This window comes from Somniosus microcephalus, chromosome 10 (assembly GCF_052327205.1).
Source record: "Somniosus microcephalus isolate GS21.2 chromosome 10, FLI_Smic_1.0, whole genome shotgun sequence".
Lineage (NCBI taxonomy): Eukaryota > Metazoa > Chordata > Chondrichthyes > Squaliformes > Somniosidae > Somniosus > Somniosus microcephalus.
The window spans coordinates 202,254,928-202,273,675 of NC_140996.1; the positions used below are offsets into that span (position 1 = coordinate 202,254,928).

General features: G+C 42.7%; 1 protein-coding gene and 3 non-coding genes across 4 annotated transcripts; all 4 read left to right on the top strand.

The window, feature by feature from the left end:
* Positions 1-3,117: 3,117 nt before the first annotated feature.
* Positions 3,118-10,717, top strand: rps3 (ribosomal protein S3). Its single transcript, XM_085999452.1, has 7 exons — positions 3,118-3,241; positions 3,434-3,564; positions 5,964-6,057; positions 6,711-6,805; positions 7,994-8,181; positions 9,222-9,424; positions 10,649-10,717. The coding sequence occupies exons 1-6, from the start codon at positions 3,212-3,214 to the stop codon at positions 9,419-9,421; spliced, it is 738 nt and encodes a 245-aa protein (XP_085855578.1). The 5' UTR covers positions 3,118-3,211; the 3' UTR covers positions 9,422-9,424; positions 10,649-10,717.
* LOC147112003 (small nucleolar RNA SNORD15) lies at positions 6,178-6,323 on the top strand. Its single transcript, XR_015079875.1, has one exon. It is a non-coding gene; the product is annotated as a small nucleolar RNA SNORD15 (small nucleolar RNA).
* LOC147112004 (small nucleolar RNA SNORD15) lies at positions 10,431-10,575 on the top strand. The gene has a single exon (XR_015079877.1). It is a non-coding gene; the product is annotated as a small nucleolar RNA SNORD15 (small nucleolar RNA).
* Positions 10,718-11,329: 612 nt separating the features above from the next.
* Positions 11,330-11,475, top strand: LOC147112005 (small nucleolar RNA SNORD15). The gene has a single exon (XR_015079876.1). It is a non-coding gene; the product is annotated as a small nucleolar RNA SNORD15 (small nucleolar RNA).
* Positions 11,476-18,748: the final 7,273 nt, after the last annotated feature.

The following is an 18,748-nucleotide window of genomic DNA, read 5'->3' on the forward strand; positions in this document are numbered from 1 at the left end:
TAGCTTAGGTGTATGCAGACTTAAAGTGACAGTCAAAGACAAAGTGCATCATCTCATGTTTTCTGTTGTGGCTGAAAGGCTTGATTCACTACTGGGTGACAAAGCTTGTGAAGACTTAGAACTGGTCAAGAGAGTCTACCATATAAACTGTGCCATAAGCAGACCAGATGACTCAGGTGATGAAGCAGAGAGCCCATCAAGGATGAAAAGGCCAAAGGGTATCCATGTCTTCAAAAAGCCTAGTTTCTCCAAGAAGAAAGAAAAAGACTTTAAGGTCAAAGAGAAGCCAAAGGAAGAAAAGCACAAAGAGGAAAAACACAAGGAGGAAAAGTCCAAAGATATAACCACAGCAGTTGTTGTTAAGCAGTGGAAAGAGAAAAAGAAAAAGAAGAAGCCTGCACCAGAGCAGGAAGCAGTTCCGGTGGATACTCCTTCTTCCCTCAGGCCAATCTTTGGTGTTCCATTAGCCGAGGCTGCTGAGAGGACTATGCTGTATGATGGGATCCAGCTGCCAGCAGTTTTTCGAGAGTGCATTGACTACATTGAAAGTTGTGGCATGAAGAGTGAAGGAAACACTGAAACCCTCTCCAAGCAAAGATCGCAAGGAGACCTCGATCTATACAAGAGCAGATTGATGACAATGCCGCAACTGCATCTTGTCATTCACCGCCAGAACAATCTCATGAAGACACATCAGACTTACCCGTGTTGAGAAGATCCACACGTGAAGTAAAAGAGCCTGATAGACTTAATCTTTGAGTACAATGTAAAGCTTTGAAAATGTGTTGACTGTTTTGAAAATGTTTATGTTTATAGAGCACTAACAAAAGTGTTACTGATATTATCTTTATTGTTTTCTTGAAAGTTGATTGATATTGATTTTGTTAAACCTCAAAGAAAGGGGGATGTAATGATCAATAACATGTCATTCCATAGTGGACACTAGGTGGAGCCGTAGAGCTGTATGTATAAGACTACACTACCCAGCTGTATATATATTAAGACTACATTACCCATGAGGCTAGGCTACCCACAAGGCAACAGTCAAGATGGCAGCCTGCACACAGGAGCACACATGCTGCATTTCTACAGATACTGTACCTAGAGAATGTGTACTGAATAAATGACTAGCTAGAAGCTAGCTGTGTTCATAATAAGAATGTCTAGTTATTAATGTACATAACACTGCCCCGTGGGAGTGCCAGTGTGTCGGTCAAGCAGGAAGGTGCTGTCCTCTCTCAGGTTGACAGCGTTCCTGCTCCCACCACTGTCACTTCCCCGTTGCACTTGCCACCGCCTGCAACATAGCCAGCCCAGACTGCTGACGCCCATGCAGAGTTGGTGCAGTCTGCAGCCGGGCCCTCCAGGCCCAGAGCTGGTCGAGGCCGTCCTTCAAGTGCATCTGTAGTCTCAGTTTTATGGTTCTGACAAAAGGTCCTCGGCATAAAACATTAACCCTCTCTCCACAGACGCTGCCTGACCTGCTGCGTGTTTTCAGCAAATAAAAACAGAAAATGCTGAGGAAAACAAACATTCAGCAGGCCAGGCAGCATCTGTGGAGAGAGAAAGAGAGTCAGGTCGATTATCTTTTTATTTACAGCGTCTGCAGTATTTTGCTTTTGTTTGAGTGTTTTCAGCAATTCTGTTTCCAAGGTGTGAGCCTTGACTCAGTGGCAGCCAATTCACAGGTCAGAAGGTTGTGGGTTCAAGCCACAACACTTCAGATGAGACGTTAAACCGAGTCCCTGTCTGCCCTCTCGGGTGGATGTAAAAAAAATTCCCACACCAACTTGCATTTATAAAGCGCCTTTAACGCAGGAGCGTTATCAAACAAAATTTGACACCGAGCCACATATTGCGATATTACGACAGACAAGGAGGTAGGCTTTAAGGAGCGTCAAGGAGGAAAGAGACGCAAAGAGGATTCAGGAGGGAATTCTAGGGCTTGAGGCCTTGGCAGATGATGGCATGGCCGCCAATGGTGGAGCAAAGAAAATCAAGGCTGCACAAGAAGCCAGAATTGGAGGAGCGCAGAGATCTCGGAGGGTTGTGGGGCTGGAGGAGGTTACAGAGATGGGGAGGGGCGAGGCCGTTAAGGGATTTGAAAACAAGGATGAGAATTTTAAAATTGAGGCATTGCCAGACAAGGAGTCAATGTATGCGAGCACAGGGGTGATGGGTGAACGGGACTTGGTGCGAGTTAGGATACGGGCAGCAGAATTTTGGATGAGCTCAAGTTTACAGAGGGAATCCGACCAGGAGAGCGTTGGAATAGTCGAGTTTAAACGTAACAAAGACATGGATGAGGGTTTCAGCAAGAGATGAGCTGAGGGAGGGGCGGAGATGGGTGAAGTTATGCAGGTGGAAGTAGGTGATCTTGGTGATGGAGAGGATATGAAGTCGGAAGCTCAGCTCAGGTCAAATAGGACACCATGGTTGCGAACAGCCTCAGACAGCGGGCAGGGAGAGGGATTGAGTCGGTGGCTAGGGAACAAAGTTTGTGGCGGGGACTGAAGACAATAGGTCCAGTCTTCCCAATATTTAATTGGAGGAAATTTCTGCTCATTCAATACTGGATGTCGGACAATCAGCATGACAAATCAGAGGCGGTAGTGGTGACATGGCACGATTCGAAGAAGAGCAGGGGAGTTATCCCCAGTGCCCTGTCCAATATTTATCTCTTAATCAACATCACTAAAAAAACATTATCTGGTCATTATTACATTGCTGTTTGTGGGAGCTTGCAGTGCGCAGATTGGCTGCCGCATTTCTTCCATTACAACAGTGACTACAATTCAAAAAGTACTTCATTGGCCGTAAAGCACTTTGGAATGTCCTGAGGTCACGAAAGGCGCTATATAAATGTAAATGTTTCGTTTCCTTCCAGTTTTCCAGCATCTGAAGGGTTTTTTCCAGTTCTGACGAAAGGCCATCGACCTGAAACGTTGACTCTGTTTCTCTCTTCACAGATGCTGCCTGACCTGCTCAGTATTTCCAGCATTTTCTGTTTTTATTTCTGAAGGGTTTTACCGTTCAGTCGCTCTTTAAAAAAAAAACTACATAACCCATAATTCCTGGCGGTACCCCTGCACCACGTGGGCTCACATTCTTCGTTCCCATTGGTGAAAAGACTTCCAGCGGAAGTAGTTGAACGGTTAAATTACTTCCGCTCCGGGGAGTAACTTCCTTTTCCGCAGCTCCACGAAGCGAAATGGCGGCTCAGATCTCCAAGAAGCGAAAGGTGAGGCGAGGAAATTGGCGCGGGGCGGAGTGCGAGGAGCCAGCGCGCAAATAGGGGGTGGGTTGAGTCGGCGAGTATGTTGGGAGTGTGTGGGGGTCCGGGCCGAGCGCTGGTGGCGGGCGATGGCGGAGGATGGATGCGGATGGTGTTCCTTGTGCCTAACATGGCGCCCTCTCTCGCTCTTCCTTTTAGTTCGTGGCGGACGGGATCTTCAAGGCCGAACTGAACGAGTTTCTGACCCGCGAGTTGGCCGAGGACGGCTACAGCGGCGTAGAGGTACGAGTCACACCGACCAGGACTGAGATCATCATCCTGGCGACCAGGTAAAAGGGAAGGGCCGCCCGGGGTAATTGTGGGCCCAGGGCCCTGCCTGGCCGCTACAGCTCTGGGTGAGAATCTCACTGTACCTAACGAGGGGCGGCTGCGGGGCTCGTTCGTTAGCTTTACGGCTGGGTGACAGTCATCAAGTTCCTGCAGTTTAAATTAATCTGAAGCAGAGTGAAATCGTCCTGAATCCGAGGAGCCCTTGAATTAAAATTTGTGAGGAAGAGTAAAGTTAAAACTAGAGGCCATCAATATAAGATAGTCACCAAGAAATCAAATGGAGAATTCAGGAGAGGCTTCTTTACCCAGAGAGTGCTGAGAATGTGGAACTCGCTACCACAGGGAGTGGTTGAAGCGAGTAGTATAGATGCATTTAAGGGGAGGCTGGATAAGCATATGAGGGAGAAGGGAATAGAGGGTTACGCTGGTAGAGTTAAATGTGGAAAGATGAGAGGAGGCTCGAGTGGAGCATAAACTATAAAGTGCTGGAAATACTCTGCAGGTCAGGCAGCATATGTGGCAAGAGAAACAGAATTAACGTTTCGGGTTGATGACCTTTTGTCAACTGCCTGATCTGAGTATTTCCAGCATTTTTAAAATTTTGGATTTCCAGCATCTGCAGTATTTTGCCTTTATTATTGCATTGTTTGTGGGAGCTTGCTGTGCAAATTGGCTGCCACATTTCCCTACATTACAACAGTGACTACATTTTAGAAGTACTTCATTGACTGTAGAGTGCTTTGGGGTTGTGAAAGGTGCTATATAAATCAAGTTCTTTTTCTTAAAATAGAAAATTGCAGCTTGTGTTTTGCACCAATCTTTGGGAATATGTTGACTTCCTCCAAGTATAAATATGTAAAATTCTGTAACTGAGCTCTCATAATATAAACATGGCAGAAAAATGTCAATACACTACCGGTTGAGTTTTTAATTTAAGACAGGTATTCTACCCATTACAGTAGGGTGTTTGCACTTGGAGAACTTTCATTTATATAGTGCCATTCACATCCTCAGGATATCCTGACATACTTCACAGCCGGTGTTCACTTTTGGAGTGTAGTCACAAATGTGTGCATACCATGTGGGCCATATTGCAAAATTTAATTTGCACATATCTCAATCTGTGGATTCTAGCTGCTTTTGAAGTTAAATTTGGGTTTTACTGTCAATGAGGCAAAGGTGCGAAGAATAATCCTTTCCAAATTTCCAGGCCCACAAAATACAACCAAGATTTGTAGGCTAGATATTGCCCAGAGACTAATTTAGACCCCTCCTTGTAATTATATTGAGCGTGCTGGACAGGGCTAGAATTATTTGCTATGTTCTGGTGGGGAGGGAGGGTGATATCATGTATAGAGTATTGTTCTGAGATCATAAATATATGGTGCAGATCTAAAGGTAGCACTGTAAACTGGGCTTAAATGGCTTCTAGATTGCTTTGTATCTAACTTTTATAATTGTCTTTTTTTCCTCTTGGAAACCCAATTATAAGCTACATACCAAGCAATCTGTATGTAGTTGCATCATGTCTGCTAAATATTTTCCATTTGCTATCCATTGTTCCCACTTAAATTTATTTTCCTCATTTGCATTTGTGGCTGCACATCTACTGTGGGTGACTTACACTCAATACTGCCCTGATCTGATCTCACACAATTAATTTTGTTATTCATCCAGTTGAAAAGTTGATGTTTCACAATGAATTACATAAGTTTTTTTTCTTCAATGTGATTTGGCAGAACCCAACTTGCATGCACTGTGAGGTTTTCCCCACTGATATTTTATTTGTTCTTGTAGACTAAATTGCTCCACATCCATTTTAAAATGATGTAAAAGGCTGGACTTGCACTGCACGTTTTGGTAGTCTCGTATCTTAGGCTCTAGTGCATTCAGCAGCTTTGAGTTATACTGTCACTTTTGCATCCTACAGCTAGGAGTTGTACAGTGCATGCCTTTCCCCCATCCCAACTAAACACGCCAGGTCTGAATTTGAACAGTGACAAAGGTCAGTGTTGGATTTTGTGATGTATGCATCTGTGCTTTAGTACCAAGTATCATCAATATTGCAGTTCTCTCTCCTGTAGTCTTAATCTTTCTTGCAAGTTTAATTGGATTATGGGGAACAGATTTGAGGTAAACTGCAATGCCCAGCTCTGATGTGTAAAACTACCTTTTTAAGCTAGAGAATTACTCGGGACTGTACTTCATCAACTGTTGGAATAACTTTTAAAAAAAATTAAATTGTGTAAATGGTAGAATTGCTGACAATAATCTGTAGGTCCCTTTCTGAAATGATTTGCTTTAGGCAAAAAACTTCAGAAAACCCATGTTCTAACAGAATATGTGTTGCATGGTTATGGTTTAATGTACAAGTGTTTTTTAAAAAATCATTTATCAGGACTCAGAATGTGCTGGGTGAGAAAGGTCGCCGGATCCGTGAGCTGACTGCTGTTGTTCAGAAGCGATTTGGTTTCCCAGAGGGAAGTGTTGAGGTAAGTTGATTTTTATTGGAGGGTGGTTTCCTCTTGAGACTCAATGTTTGTCTTTTGGGCTATGCAGAGGCTACCCTCAATTGACTGTAGCAATGATTCCTCCCTTGCTGTCGCTGTCACCTTCAGTGATGATGCTTGATGACGAGTCTGATGGGATATGTCCTGTATCAGGATTCCTGATACAGTTGGCACGTTCTGTGCTGCTGTTCAGGGTCCTGAACAGTGTGTCCTTCTTTTGATGACTTAGAGGCATTTGTCTGAGAAGGTTTTGATGTAAAAGTTAACATTACAATCAAAACTCTTGCAAAAAGTCAGAGATACATTTTGTAGTGCTTTGAATGTTAATTCTTTATATATATTAAAATTGGATTTTTCAAACTATCATTGTCTCTTCCCTTGTTGGGTGTTTCAGATGTCTGACCTTAACAAAATCTTAAAACGCTGCGCTTTAAGGTGGAGCCAGAAACTGACCAGGTTCCAATTTGCAATATTCCCAGACCTGCCATGGTGCTTTAATGACATAATGTGTAATTGTAAGATAAAGGGCTAGGGTGCCACATGAGCAGAAATTATGATGCTTGGTTGTTATAGGGATTTAAGCCATAGCTGTGGTTTTTGTTTTCACTTTGTCCTGAATTTTTCTTGTTCCCCAGCTCTATGCCGAAAAGGTAGCCACTCGAGGGCTTTGTGCCATTGCTCAGGCAGAATCTTTGCGCTACAAGTTGCTGGGAGGCCTGGCTGTGCGTAGGTAAGGTGATGACGGAGTTGATTGCTCAAAGCATTGTTTCAAATAGCTCTATGTAAAACTCAGTGGAATAATAATTTGGGGACTTGTAAAGCTAAAGGCATCTGTTATCAAATGACTCATTTTGGGGGCATACAGCTACAGACTGGGGCTATTTTGCAAAAAATACTTCTGAGAAACTGCTTGCATTTACACTGCAAATTTAATGTCCATGCAAATCATTTGATTCATACCAAAGTTAAACCTACGTAGCGCACGGTCGTGTTATGATCTGAACTGACTCCAAAGTGGAAGAAGGCTCTGATGTAAGGTCAGGTCCAACTCCGAATTCAAGCTGCATTTCCACTAACTGCAGTGTCAGTACGAAGTGAAACTACTTTGCACTGACGCTATGTTTGTACTGTAAATGCAACCTGAGATTGAGTGAAACACTAGGCTTTTTTCCAAATTTTACTGACCTGGGTTATAATTCTCATTTGTAGACCATTTTGATGCGCTGCTGAGCCTGGAGTGCTTCAGAGGCACTAGTAAGATTTTGTAAACAACTAAACCAGCAAATACTTCAGGATTGTGGATTATTAGGTTACTTTTTTTAATTGATGGATGAGTAGAGTTCTTGTGATAGCGGTGGGTCCACTTATAGCTTGTGGTGCCAAGCCATACAGATTAAGAATGCTCTGTCTTGATTTAAATGCTTTCTGTTAAGGTAGTGATTGAGATGCTGCAATTGGTCTCTGTGCCCCTGAGATAGGGAGGGGGAAATAGGCATGGTTTCTGCTCCCAATCTCTAACCCATGGGCTGTACTAAAAAGTGCAAATTTGTGTTGGGTGAAGACGATATCGAGCTTGGCTGTGATGTCCTCCCAAGATCGAAGAATAATCTGTGTTCATAGTGAGGAATGGCCATTTTGACAGTGTAACTGAGTGTTGCTAGCACAAATGGAACTACATTGTGAATCGCCGCCAGGAGGAAAGATAGGAAGGCAGAAGCATTTTTAAACTCCTCAGATTGTCCAGTGCATTCATTCCAAACAAAATCTAACTTAAATGTTTCATGGTTCCCCCACTCCTGTAATCCTTCTTTGCATTCTGTTGTAGTTAGCACTTGCCCAAATACTTTTTTGGTGTTGATATTAGTGGTGCTGTTAATCCGAAGAGATTAAATGTGGACCATCCCTCCTCCCCTCCCAGAGCCTGCTATGGTGTTCTCCGCTTCATTATGGAAAGTGGTGCCAAGGGCTGCGAGGTGGTGGTTTCCGGAAAACTCCGAGGCCAGAGAGCCAAGTCCATGAAGTTTGTTGACGGTCTGATGATCCACAGTGGGGATCCTGTGAATTACTACGTTGATACAGCGGTGCGTCATGTACTGCTAAGACAAGGTGAGTAACGGGCTTTCGCTAAAGCACCAACCGTTATTGGCAGATGTTCTTTCCACACCTCTACAAAATGTTTTCTCCTTTCCTGAAGGTGTGCTGTAGTATGGCTTCATTGCTGCTAGCATCTCTGGTACCTTGCCTATGTGCCCTTGTGTGAGCCTAGATGGTGAATAATAAGGTTTTTGACCACGTGGGGGGCATCAGTTGAGCTGAATTCTGCCCTCCTTCCTGTGTGTACTTGCACTGTGCATTACTTCATAGGAGGCAGAAACCTCAGATATTTTTAGTCCTCTCTGATGGTGTCCAATGAATGCAGCATGTTCCTATCCTGGAACCTTCAGCTGTTTGAGATGGTTCTGAATAAATATCTGGCCCTTCCAGCTATATTTTAATGGATCAAATCTATTAATGCCTGCACTAAGGGCTGTGGCACTCCAAAGGTGTGAGATCCAAGGTGGTCTTTACGGGTTTATAAAAGACAGTAATTTTCTGTAAAACTTGTTTAAGTTCTGGGTGTTGCTATCATTAGAACTTGTTTCTTTGCCTACCTGTAACTCTGGTTAATTATCCGAGCAAAAAGCTTAATCGACGTCTACAATCAAACATGGCTGTTGTCTAAACTACCATACGGTTGAATTCTTTTGATTTGCTGCAATAGTATCCATAATTACAGAAAAGTAGACTATTACTGCACCAAATAATACCGAGCTGAGGTTTTTAAGTCAGTGTAGTTGAGGCAAATCTTGAACTGAATTCTTGTGTTAATTTGAAGTGGCTTTGTGCTTAAAGAATTGAATTACCTGGTAAAACAGCGACTGTTTTTCATAAATTCAACTCTTAATTCAAATTTAAATTATCATACACACTACTTATTCGTGACTTTAAATACTTCAGTGGTTCTGAAGTTGAATCCAAGTTTGTAAGTTTTTTTAGAAAGAGCTCCTCCAATAATGCTGTATAAAATATGGTCACTGGTGTTTTAATGACATACCTGCTGGCTCGGTGTATATATTCAATTCTAAAGCTGATTCATTCATTTACAGGTGTATTGGGAATTAAGGTTAAGATCATGCTGCCTTGGGACCCAAGTGGTAAAATTGGTCCCAAAAAACCTCTGCCTGATCATGTCAGCATTGTTGAGCCCAAGGATGAGATCTTGCCAACTACACCCATCTCAGAACAGAAGGGAGGCAAACCAGAGCAGCCTGTGATCCAGCAGCCTGGACCAGTTCCTACTGCATAATTGGTAAGATATTAGTCCCTGCCTCTACTCTGATGAGAACTTTGGTGGGTGTGGTTAATGTCTGAAACTGGAGGAGCTACATGGAGACATGTTATGTGCTAGATTTCTGGCCTTTCCTAGTCAATGGACAGCAAAATCCAGTCTAGAGTTTGCACTGTTGTAGAGTGTTGGTTAGAAATGGTACTGGAGTCCTTTTTATTTTCTTGTGGTTTCAATGGGTAAAGCATCATTTAAAATAGATTTTGCTTTAACTTTGACTATCTTTATTTGCTTCCATTTGAAGCTGTGCTTCACAGTTGGATAACAATCATTAGACTGGTTATGGTAGAGACAGCAACTCTAGTTGATAGATTCCCTGTAGGAAGTTGTGAAATTGAATTCAATAATTTGGGTCATTTATGGGCTAGCCACGTGGGGCAAAATGCCCTTGAAATCTGTCTCGTTTTTGGTGAAAGGAATTGATACCCCTACCTGGACTGGCCTACTGTGATTGATTTAATGGCCTCCGAGTGGCTTCGCAAGCCACTCCATTGTTAAATATCTTAAAGGGGCAGACCACCACCGTCTCCAGGCAACAAATGTGATTTTGCCCTCTCCCCGACAACAATCTTTTGAGATGCAGTTGAGGCATAATTAACAAAATTCTTCCTGACACTAGACATTTTGCAGTAAGGGTGTCTTTCAGGAGACTCGAGTTTGGGTTCTGGATGATTTTCATGGATCTGGGGGTTAATTAATCAGTGAGCAAAGCCTTTCTCAGTTTGATCTTTGAAAACCTAAACCTCTGCAGTAGCAATCCTGCTAAAGTGTTCATTCGTAGATTTCATTAGCATCCACCTGTTTGGGGTGGGGGGGGGGGGAAAAAGAGGGTTACCTTGGGGTTTGCAGCTTTATATTTGGAAATATAATTGCAAGAATTGACTTGCTCAATGAAATGTGCCTCAGCTACAGCCTGAGGTTGTCATGAGAGTTTGTTCTACACAGCATCTTGCAGGTTTTGAATTGATTCCTTCAGTGATGATGCTTGATGACGAGTCTGACTGGACTTCCCCTGTCTCAGGAGTCTTGGTGCAGTTGGCATGTTCTGTGCTTCTGAATTTGAGCTCCTGGGCGGTGTCTTCTGTTGGTGACTTTGAGGCATTTGTCTGAGAAGGGTTAAGTAACACAAATGTGTGCGTGTAGTTTGCGCTCAATTGCATCTAATTTGTGCTTTTTCTGTCTCTACAGGTATGCCAGCATCTGAAAGAAATTACTAATTTTCTGTAACTGTTTCAATAAAACAAAAGGAAAAAAGTTGCTGCTTGTTTTAATTAAATAAACTTGTATCACATGTTGTCAGTCCACAAGCAGACTCCCCAATACCAAGACTGCGCTTTGTCCCTAGAAGTTAAATTGTGCTGTTTAATGTTCGATCAGGACCATTGATCCTGCTACGGTGTGCGCGCGGCCACGCAGTGATCTGGAAGGTCCCGTGCTGGCCACTCACAGGCACGTACATTGTAAATACCGCGCATTAAAAGAAACGGGCCGCGCAGAACAAAGTGCAGCTTGCAGGGAACCTTGGTCGGGGCCTGTGTGACGCTTGTTAAAAACTATCGCTGTTCTCTTGCATTGGTGTATGGGCCATGTAGACTTGCTGTATAATTTGAAGGAAAATTCAATTAATTGTTCTAAAAGGTTGATCTTTCATTTACTGGTGCAGCTACAATTTTAAAGAAAATGCTGAAAGCTTTCAGGTATCTGACACTAGTTGCTGAAATATTTACCGGCAGGGTACAATTTTTGTACCCATTTAAACAGTAGACAGTATATTGGTAACTGCAGGATTTGGGGTTTGTAAAATAAGCTATTCAATTGCATACGAGCTTCTAGTGAGGAAAGATTGGAAGGGGGAAGTTGAGTTGATTCCTTCAGTGATGACACACGATGACGAGTCTGACAGGGCATGTATTGTGTCAGGATTCCTAATGACAGTTTGCACGTTCTGTGCTGCTGGATTTGGGCTCCTGAGCAGTGTGTCTTTCTGGCGACTTAGAGGCATTTGTCTGAGAAGGATTAAATAACAACCATGTATGAATTACTGGGTTCCTTTACTCCAATTTGTGCAGAAGCTCAATTTGGTTTAGTATTTGAATTGTAACATTCAAGTTAGGTGACAGGCTAATTACATCATAAGCAGGAGTAGGCCATACGGCCCCTCGGGCCTGCTCCGCCATTCAATAGGATCATGGCTGATCTGAATCTAAACTCACGTCCACTTCCCTGCCCTCTCCCTGTAACCCCTAATTCCCTTATCTGCTAGGAAACTGTCTCCGTTTTAAATTTATTTAATGTTGCAGCTTCCACACCTCTCTGGGGTAGCAAATTCCATAGATTTATTACCCTCCTGAGTGAAGAAGTTCCTCCTCATCTCAGTTTTGAAAGGGCAACCCCTTATTCTAAGATTATGCCCCCTAGTTCTAGTCTCACCCATCAGTGGAAACATCCTCACTGCATCCACCCGATCAAGCCCCCTCACAATCTTATATGTTTCGATAAGATCGCCTCTCATTCTTCTGAACTCCAATGAGTAGAGTCCCAACCTACTCAACCTTTCCTCATACATCAACCCCCTCGTCTCCGGAATCAACCGAGTGAACCTTCTCTGAACCGCCAAGTATATCTTTTAAATATGGAAACCAAAACTGCACGCAGTATTCCAGGTGTGGCCTCACCAATACCCTGTATAACTGCAGCAAGACTTCCCTGTTTTTATACTCCATTCCCCTTGCAATAAAAGCCAAGATTCCATTGGCCTTCCTGATCACCTGCTGCACCTGCATACTAACTTTGTGTTTCATGTACCAGAACCCCCAGATCCCTTTGTACTGTAGCACTTTGCAGTTTCTCTCCATTTAGATAATAACTTGCTCTTTGATTTTTTCTGCCAAAGTGCATAACCTCACACTTTCCAATATTATATTCCATCTGCCCACTCACTTAGCCTGTATGTCCTTTTGCAGGTTTTTTATGTCCTCCTCACTCACTGCTTTCCCTCCCATCTTTGTATTGTCAGCAAACTTGGATATGTTGCACTTGGTCCCTTCCTCCAAATCGTTAATATAGATTGTAAAGAGTTGGGGTCCCAGCACCGACCCCTGCGGAACACCACTCGTTACTGATTACCAGCCCTAGAATGAACCATTTATCCCAACTCTCTTTTCTGTTAGATAGCCAATCTTCCACCCATGCCAGTATATTACCCCCAATCCTGTGATTTTTTATCTTGATCGGTAATCTTGTGTGGAACCTTGTCAAATGCCTTTTGGAAGTCCAAATACACTACATCCACTGGTTCACCTTTATCCACCCTGTATGTCACGTCCTCAAAGAATTTGAGCAAATTTGTCAAATGTGACTTCCCCTTCGTAAAACCATGCTGACTCTGTCCTATTAAATTATGTTTATCCAAATGCTCTTACTGTTTCCTTAATAATGGACTCCAACATTTTGCCAACCACAGATGTTAGGCTAACTGGTCTATAGTTTCCAGCTTTTTGTCTACTTCCCTTCTTAAATAAGGGTGTTACATTAGCAGTTTTCCAATCGACCGGGACCTTTCCCGAGTCCAGGGAGTTTTGGAAAATAATCACCAATGCATCCACAATCCCTACCGCCACTTCTCTCAAGACCCTAGGATGTAGGCCATCAGGTCCGGGGGATTTATCCGCCTTAAATCCCATTATTTTACCAAGTACCATCTCCTTAGTGATTTTAATTGTGTTTAGCTCCTCCGCCCCCCCCCCCCCCCCATTGCTCCCTGTTTGTCCACTGTTGGGTAAGTTTTAGTGTCCTCTACTGTAAAGACTGATACAAAATATTTGTTCAGCGTCTTTGCCATCTCCCCATTCCCCACCATTAGTTTCCCGGTCTCATCCTCTAAGGGACCAACGTTCACTTTAGCCACCCTTTTTCTTTTTATATAGCTATAGAAACTCTTGCTATTTGTTTTTATATTTTTTGCTAGTTTACTTTCATAATCTATCTTCCCTTTCTTAATTAATCTTAGTTATTTGCTGGCTTTCAAATGCTTCCCAATCTTCTATCCTCCCACTAGATTTGGCTACTTTATATGCTTTTGTTTTCAGTCGGATACTATCCTTTATTACTTAGCCACGGATGGCTGTCTTTTCTTTTACTCCCCTTTTTCCTCAGTGGAATATATTTATCTTGAAAGATGTGAAATATCTCCTTGAATGTAGACCACTGCTCTTGTACCGTCTTACACTTTAATCTGTTTTCCCAGTCCACTTTAGCCAATTCTACTCTCATACCTTCATAGTCTCCTTTATTTAAGCTTAGTACGCTGGTTTGAGATCCAACTCACCCTCAAACTGAATTTGGAATTCAACCATATTATGGTCACTCATTCCAAGGGGATCCTTTACTAGGACACTTTTTATTAATCCTGTCTCATTACACAGGACCAGATCTAAGATTGCCTGGCCCCTGGTTGGTTCAGTTACATACTGCTCAAGGAACCCATCCCTAATACACTCTATTATGAACTCTTTCTCAAGGCTGCCATGCCCAATTTGATTAGTTCAGTCAATGAAAGTTAAAATTCCCCATGATTATAGCTGTTCCCTTATTACAAGCCCCAACTATTTCCTGATTTATAATCCGACCAACAGAGTTGCAACTGTTAGGAGGCCTATAGATTACGCCCACTAATGACTTTTTCCCCTTACTATTCCTTATCTCCACCCAAACTCTTTCACTATCCTGATCCTTTGACCCAATATCATTTCTGATTATTGCAGTGATTCCATCCTTGCTAACATAGCAACCCCACCTCCCTTTCCTTCCTAATTGTCAAATACCCTTGTATGTTTAGTTCCCAGTCATGATCATCTTGCAGCCATGTTTCTGTAATGGCCACCAGATCATACCCATGTGTAGTTATTTGTACCGTCAACTCGTCTATTTTGTTACAAATGCTGCGTGCATTCAGATAAGAACATTCAGTTACCGTAAAATTCTCAACAGAAACTGGAACATTTTGATTTGGAGAAACAAAACCTAATTTCACCTGAGAGGGTTTATGCAGTTTCTGGAATTGGGACAATTTGAATAAAAGTTGTCAATTTTATGTACAGTTACAGAAAGTGATATTTAAAAGTGCTTTCTTGGTTTCTGCCCCACAGCCAGCACTTCTGCCTCATTAAGTATGCCTGGACTTTGCGAGCAGCCTATTTGGAAGGCACCACTGTTGAGTCTGATCTTGCTTCATGTTCAGCTGCATCCTTTACTGTTGGTGTTAAGGGATGGTAGTGTGAAGGAACTTTGGCCCCTCCCCCTCGCATCTTACAGATAACATTCATACAGTGCAGAAGGAGGCCATTTGACCCATTGAGCCTATGCTGGCTCTCTGCAAGAGCACTTAAGCCAGTCCCACCCCCCTGCCCTTTCCCTGTAGCCCTGCAAATTTTTTTCTTTAAGTTACTTATCCAGTTCCCTTTGGAAATCCACCACCCTTTCAGGCAGTGCATTCCAGATCCTAACCACTTGCTGCATACATTTTTTTCCCCCTGATGTCGCCTTTGGTTCTTCTGCCAATCACCTTAAATCTGTGTCTTCTGTTTCTTGACTTCTGCCAATGTGAAGTTTCTTTCTATTTACTATGTCTAGACCCTTTGTGATTTTGACCACCTCTATCAAATCTGTTCTCCACTCGAGAAGAATCCCAGCTTCTCCATGTAACTTAATTCCTTAATCCCAGGAACCATTCTTGTAAATCTTTTCTGCACCCTCTTTAAGGCCTTCACATCCTTCCTAAAGTGCAGTGCCTAGAATTGGACACAATACTCCAGTTGAGGCCAAACCAGTGTTTTATAAAGGTGGTTCATAACTTACTTACTTTTGTACTTGATGTCTATTTATGAAGCCCAGGTTGTTTAACCGCTTTCTCAACCTACCTTGCACATATACCCCCAGGTCTCTGTTCATGTGCTCCCTTTAGAATTGTACCCGTAGTTTATATTGCCCCTCCTCGTTCTTCCTACCAAGATGCATCAATTTTCAGTGTTAAATTTCATCTGTCACATGCCTGATCATTCCACCAGCCCGTATGTCCTCTTGAAGTCTATCACTACCCTCTTCACTGTTAACTATACTTAAAAAGTTTTGTCATCTGCAAATTGTGAAATTCTGCCCTGTACTCCCAAGTTCAAGTCATTAATATATATCAAAAGCATTAGTCCTGGTACTGACCCTTGTGGAACACCGCTGTATACCTTTCTCCAGTCCGATTAAACAACCGTTCACCATTATCTGTTTCCTGTCACTTAGCCAATTTTGTATCTGTGCTGCCACTGTCCCTTTTATTCCATGGGCTTCAACTTTACTGGCAGGCCTATTATGTAGCACTTTATCAAATGCCTTTTGGAAGTCCATGTACACCACATCAACCTCATTGCCCTCATCAGCCTTCTGTTACCTCATCAAAAAACTCAAATCAAGTTAATTAAACACAATTTGCCTTTAACAAATCTGGCTTTCCTTAATTAATCCACACTTGTCCAAGTGACTTAATTTTGTCCTGGATTATCGTTTCTAAAAGCTTAGCCACAACCGAGGTTAAACTGACTGGCCTGTAGTTGCTGGGTTTTTCCTTCAACCCTTATTCAAAAAATGGGTGTAACATTTGCAATTCTCCAGTCCTCTGGCACCACCCCTCACATATCCAAGGAGGATTGGAAGATTATCGCTAGTACCTCTGCAATTTCCACCACCTTTTAGCATACTAGGATGCATCCCATCCGGTCCTGGTGGAAGTATAGTCAGCCTTTCTAGTACCTTTTAATCAATTTTTATCCCATCCAGTATCTCAACTACCTCCTCTTTTACCATGACTTTGGCAGCATCTTCTTCCCTGGTAAAGACAGATGCAAAGTACATACAAAATAGGAGTAGGGCATTCGAGCCTGCTCTGCCATTCAATGAGATCATGGCTGATCTTCTGCCTCAACTCCATTCACCGGCCCTATCGCCATATCCCTTGATGCCTTTGCTAGTCAGAAATCTATCGACTTCTGTTTTGAATATACCCAATGACTGAGCCTCCACTGCCCTCTGGGGTAGAGAATTCCAAAGATTCACCACCCTCTGAAGAAATTTCTTCTCATCTCAGTCCTGAATGGCCTACCCTTTATCCTGAGGCTGTGGCCCCTGGTTCTAGACTCCCCAGCCAAGGGAAACATTCTCCCAGTATCCAGCCCTGTAATAATTTTGTATGCTTCAATGAGATCCCCTCTCATTTTTCTGAATTCAAGAGAATACAGGCCTAGTTTACTCAATCTCCTCATACAACAGTCCCACTATCCCAGGAATCAATCTCATAAACCGTTGTTGCACGCCCTCTATGGCAAGTATATCCTTGGGTAAGGAGACCAAAATTGTACACTACTCCAGGTGTGGTCTCACCAAGGCCCTATATAATTGGAGTAAGACTTTACTCCTATACTCAAATCCTCTTGTAATGAAGGCCAGTGTACCATTTGCCTTCCTAATGGCATGCTGCACATTCACTCAGTGACTCATGTACATGGACACCCAGGTCCCTTTGAGCATCTGCATTCCCCAATCTTTCACCATTTAGGAAATATTCTGCCTTTCTGTTTTTTCTACCAAAATGGATAACTTCACATTTATCCACATTATATTCCATCTGCCATGTTCTCGCCCACTCACTGAGCCTGTCGAGATCCCCTTGAAGCCTCTTCACAACTGACACTGCCACCTAGCTTTGTATCAGCAGCAAATTTGGAAATGTTACATTTAGTACCTCAGCCATGCCCTCTGCCTCCATGCATAGGTCTCCCATTTTGATCCCTAATTGGCCCCACCCCTCTTACTACCCATTTACTATTTATATGCCTATAGAAGACTTTTGGGATTCCCTTTCATGTTAGCTGCCAATCTATTTTCATACTCTCTCTTTGCCCCTCTTTTCACTTCCCCTCTGAACTTTCTGTATTCAGCCTGGTTCTCACTTGTATTCTCCACCTGATATCTGTCCTATGCGCCCTTTTGTATTTTTATTCTAGGTTGCTCTTTGTCCTTTTCTATAGCTAATCTAAACCTTATGATACTGTGATTATTGTTCCCATACCAACACTTGCAATACCTCCTTCGTCATTGGGCCAGAAACATACTGATCAAGAAAGTTCTCCTGAACACATTTCAGAAATTCTTTCCCTTCTCTGCCCTTTACACGATTACTATCCCAGTCTGTATTAGGATAGTTGAAGTCCCCCATTATCACTATAGATCTTGCACCTCAGTAATTTCCCGTCAAATTTGCTGCTCTATGTCCTTCCCACTAGTTGGTGGCCTATCGAATACACCTAATAGTGTAATGGCACCTCCTATTATATCTTTTAACATGAACCAAATAGATTCTGTCCTTGACCCCTCCAGGATATCCTCTCTCCAGCACTGTAATATTTGAGTGTCTGAAAACAAAAATCTCTGCATATATTCAAGTTTAAACTGGGGGACTTACCTGTATAGGTCAAAACAGCATAATAGGAACAGGCCCCTTGAGCCTGTGCTGCCATTCATTTAGCTCATGGCTGATCTGTACCGTAACTCCATTTATCTGCCATTGAGCCATTTCTCTTACCGAATAAAAATCTGTTGATCTCATTCTTAAAAAATTCAACTGAGTTGCCATCCACTGCCTTTTTGGGGGAGAATTCTACATTTGCACTGCCCTTTGTGTGGAAAAAAGCACTTCCAGGCTTCACTTCTGAATAGCCCAGCTCCAATTTTAAGATTGTACTGCTTGTTCTGGATTCCCTCGCCAGAGGAAATAGTTTCAAAATAGCTACTCTATTGGATCCTTTTTATCATTTAAAACACCAATTAGATCATCCCTCCACCATCTAAACTTGAGCGATAAGAAGAAAAATTTATGTAACGTGTTCTCAATTTAACCCTTTATGCCCTGGTATTCTGGTGGATCTATTGGCCACCTCCAAGGCTTCCTGGTGCCTAAAACTGAATGCAGTACTCTGCATTGGGGTCTGACGAAAGCTCTACAACTGTAGCATGAGTCCTCTTTCTATTACAATCCCTCTGAGATAAAGCCAACGTTCGTTAACCTTTTTGGACCTGTGCACTAGCTTTTAGTGTTTTGTGTACCTAGATGCCCAAGTCTCTTGATTCTCCACAGTTCCTAGCCTACGAACATGGAAATATGTCCATTAACCCTGTTTCACACCTCATGATGGCCAGAGCATTGTTATTAAACACACTCCTTCTCCCCTCCCACCTTCCCCCAAA

Excerpts from the sequence above, each read along its gene's own strand:
- rps3 (XM_085999452.1), top strand. The coding sequence starts at position 3,212 with ATGGCGGCTCAGATCTCCAAGAAGCGAAAG. Across the intron at positions 3,565-5,963 it reads ATCATCATCCTGGCGACCAG|GACTCAGAATGTGCTGGGTG; the intron begins GTAAAAGGGAAG and ends ATCATTTATCAG. Across the intron at positions 6,806-7,993 it reads GGAGGCCTGGCTGTGCGTAG|AGCCTGCTATGGTGTTCTCC; the intron begins GTAAGGTGATGA and ends CTCCCCTCCCAG.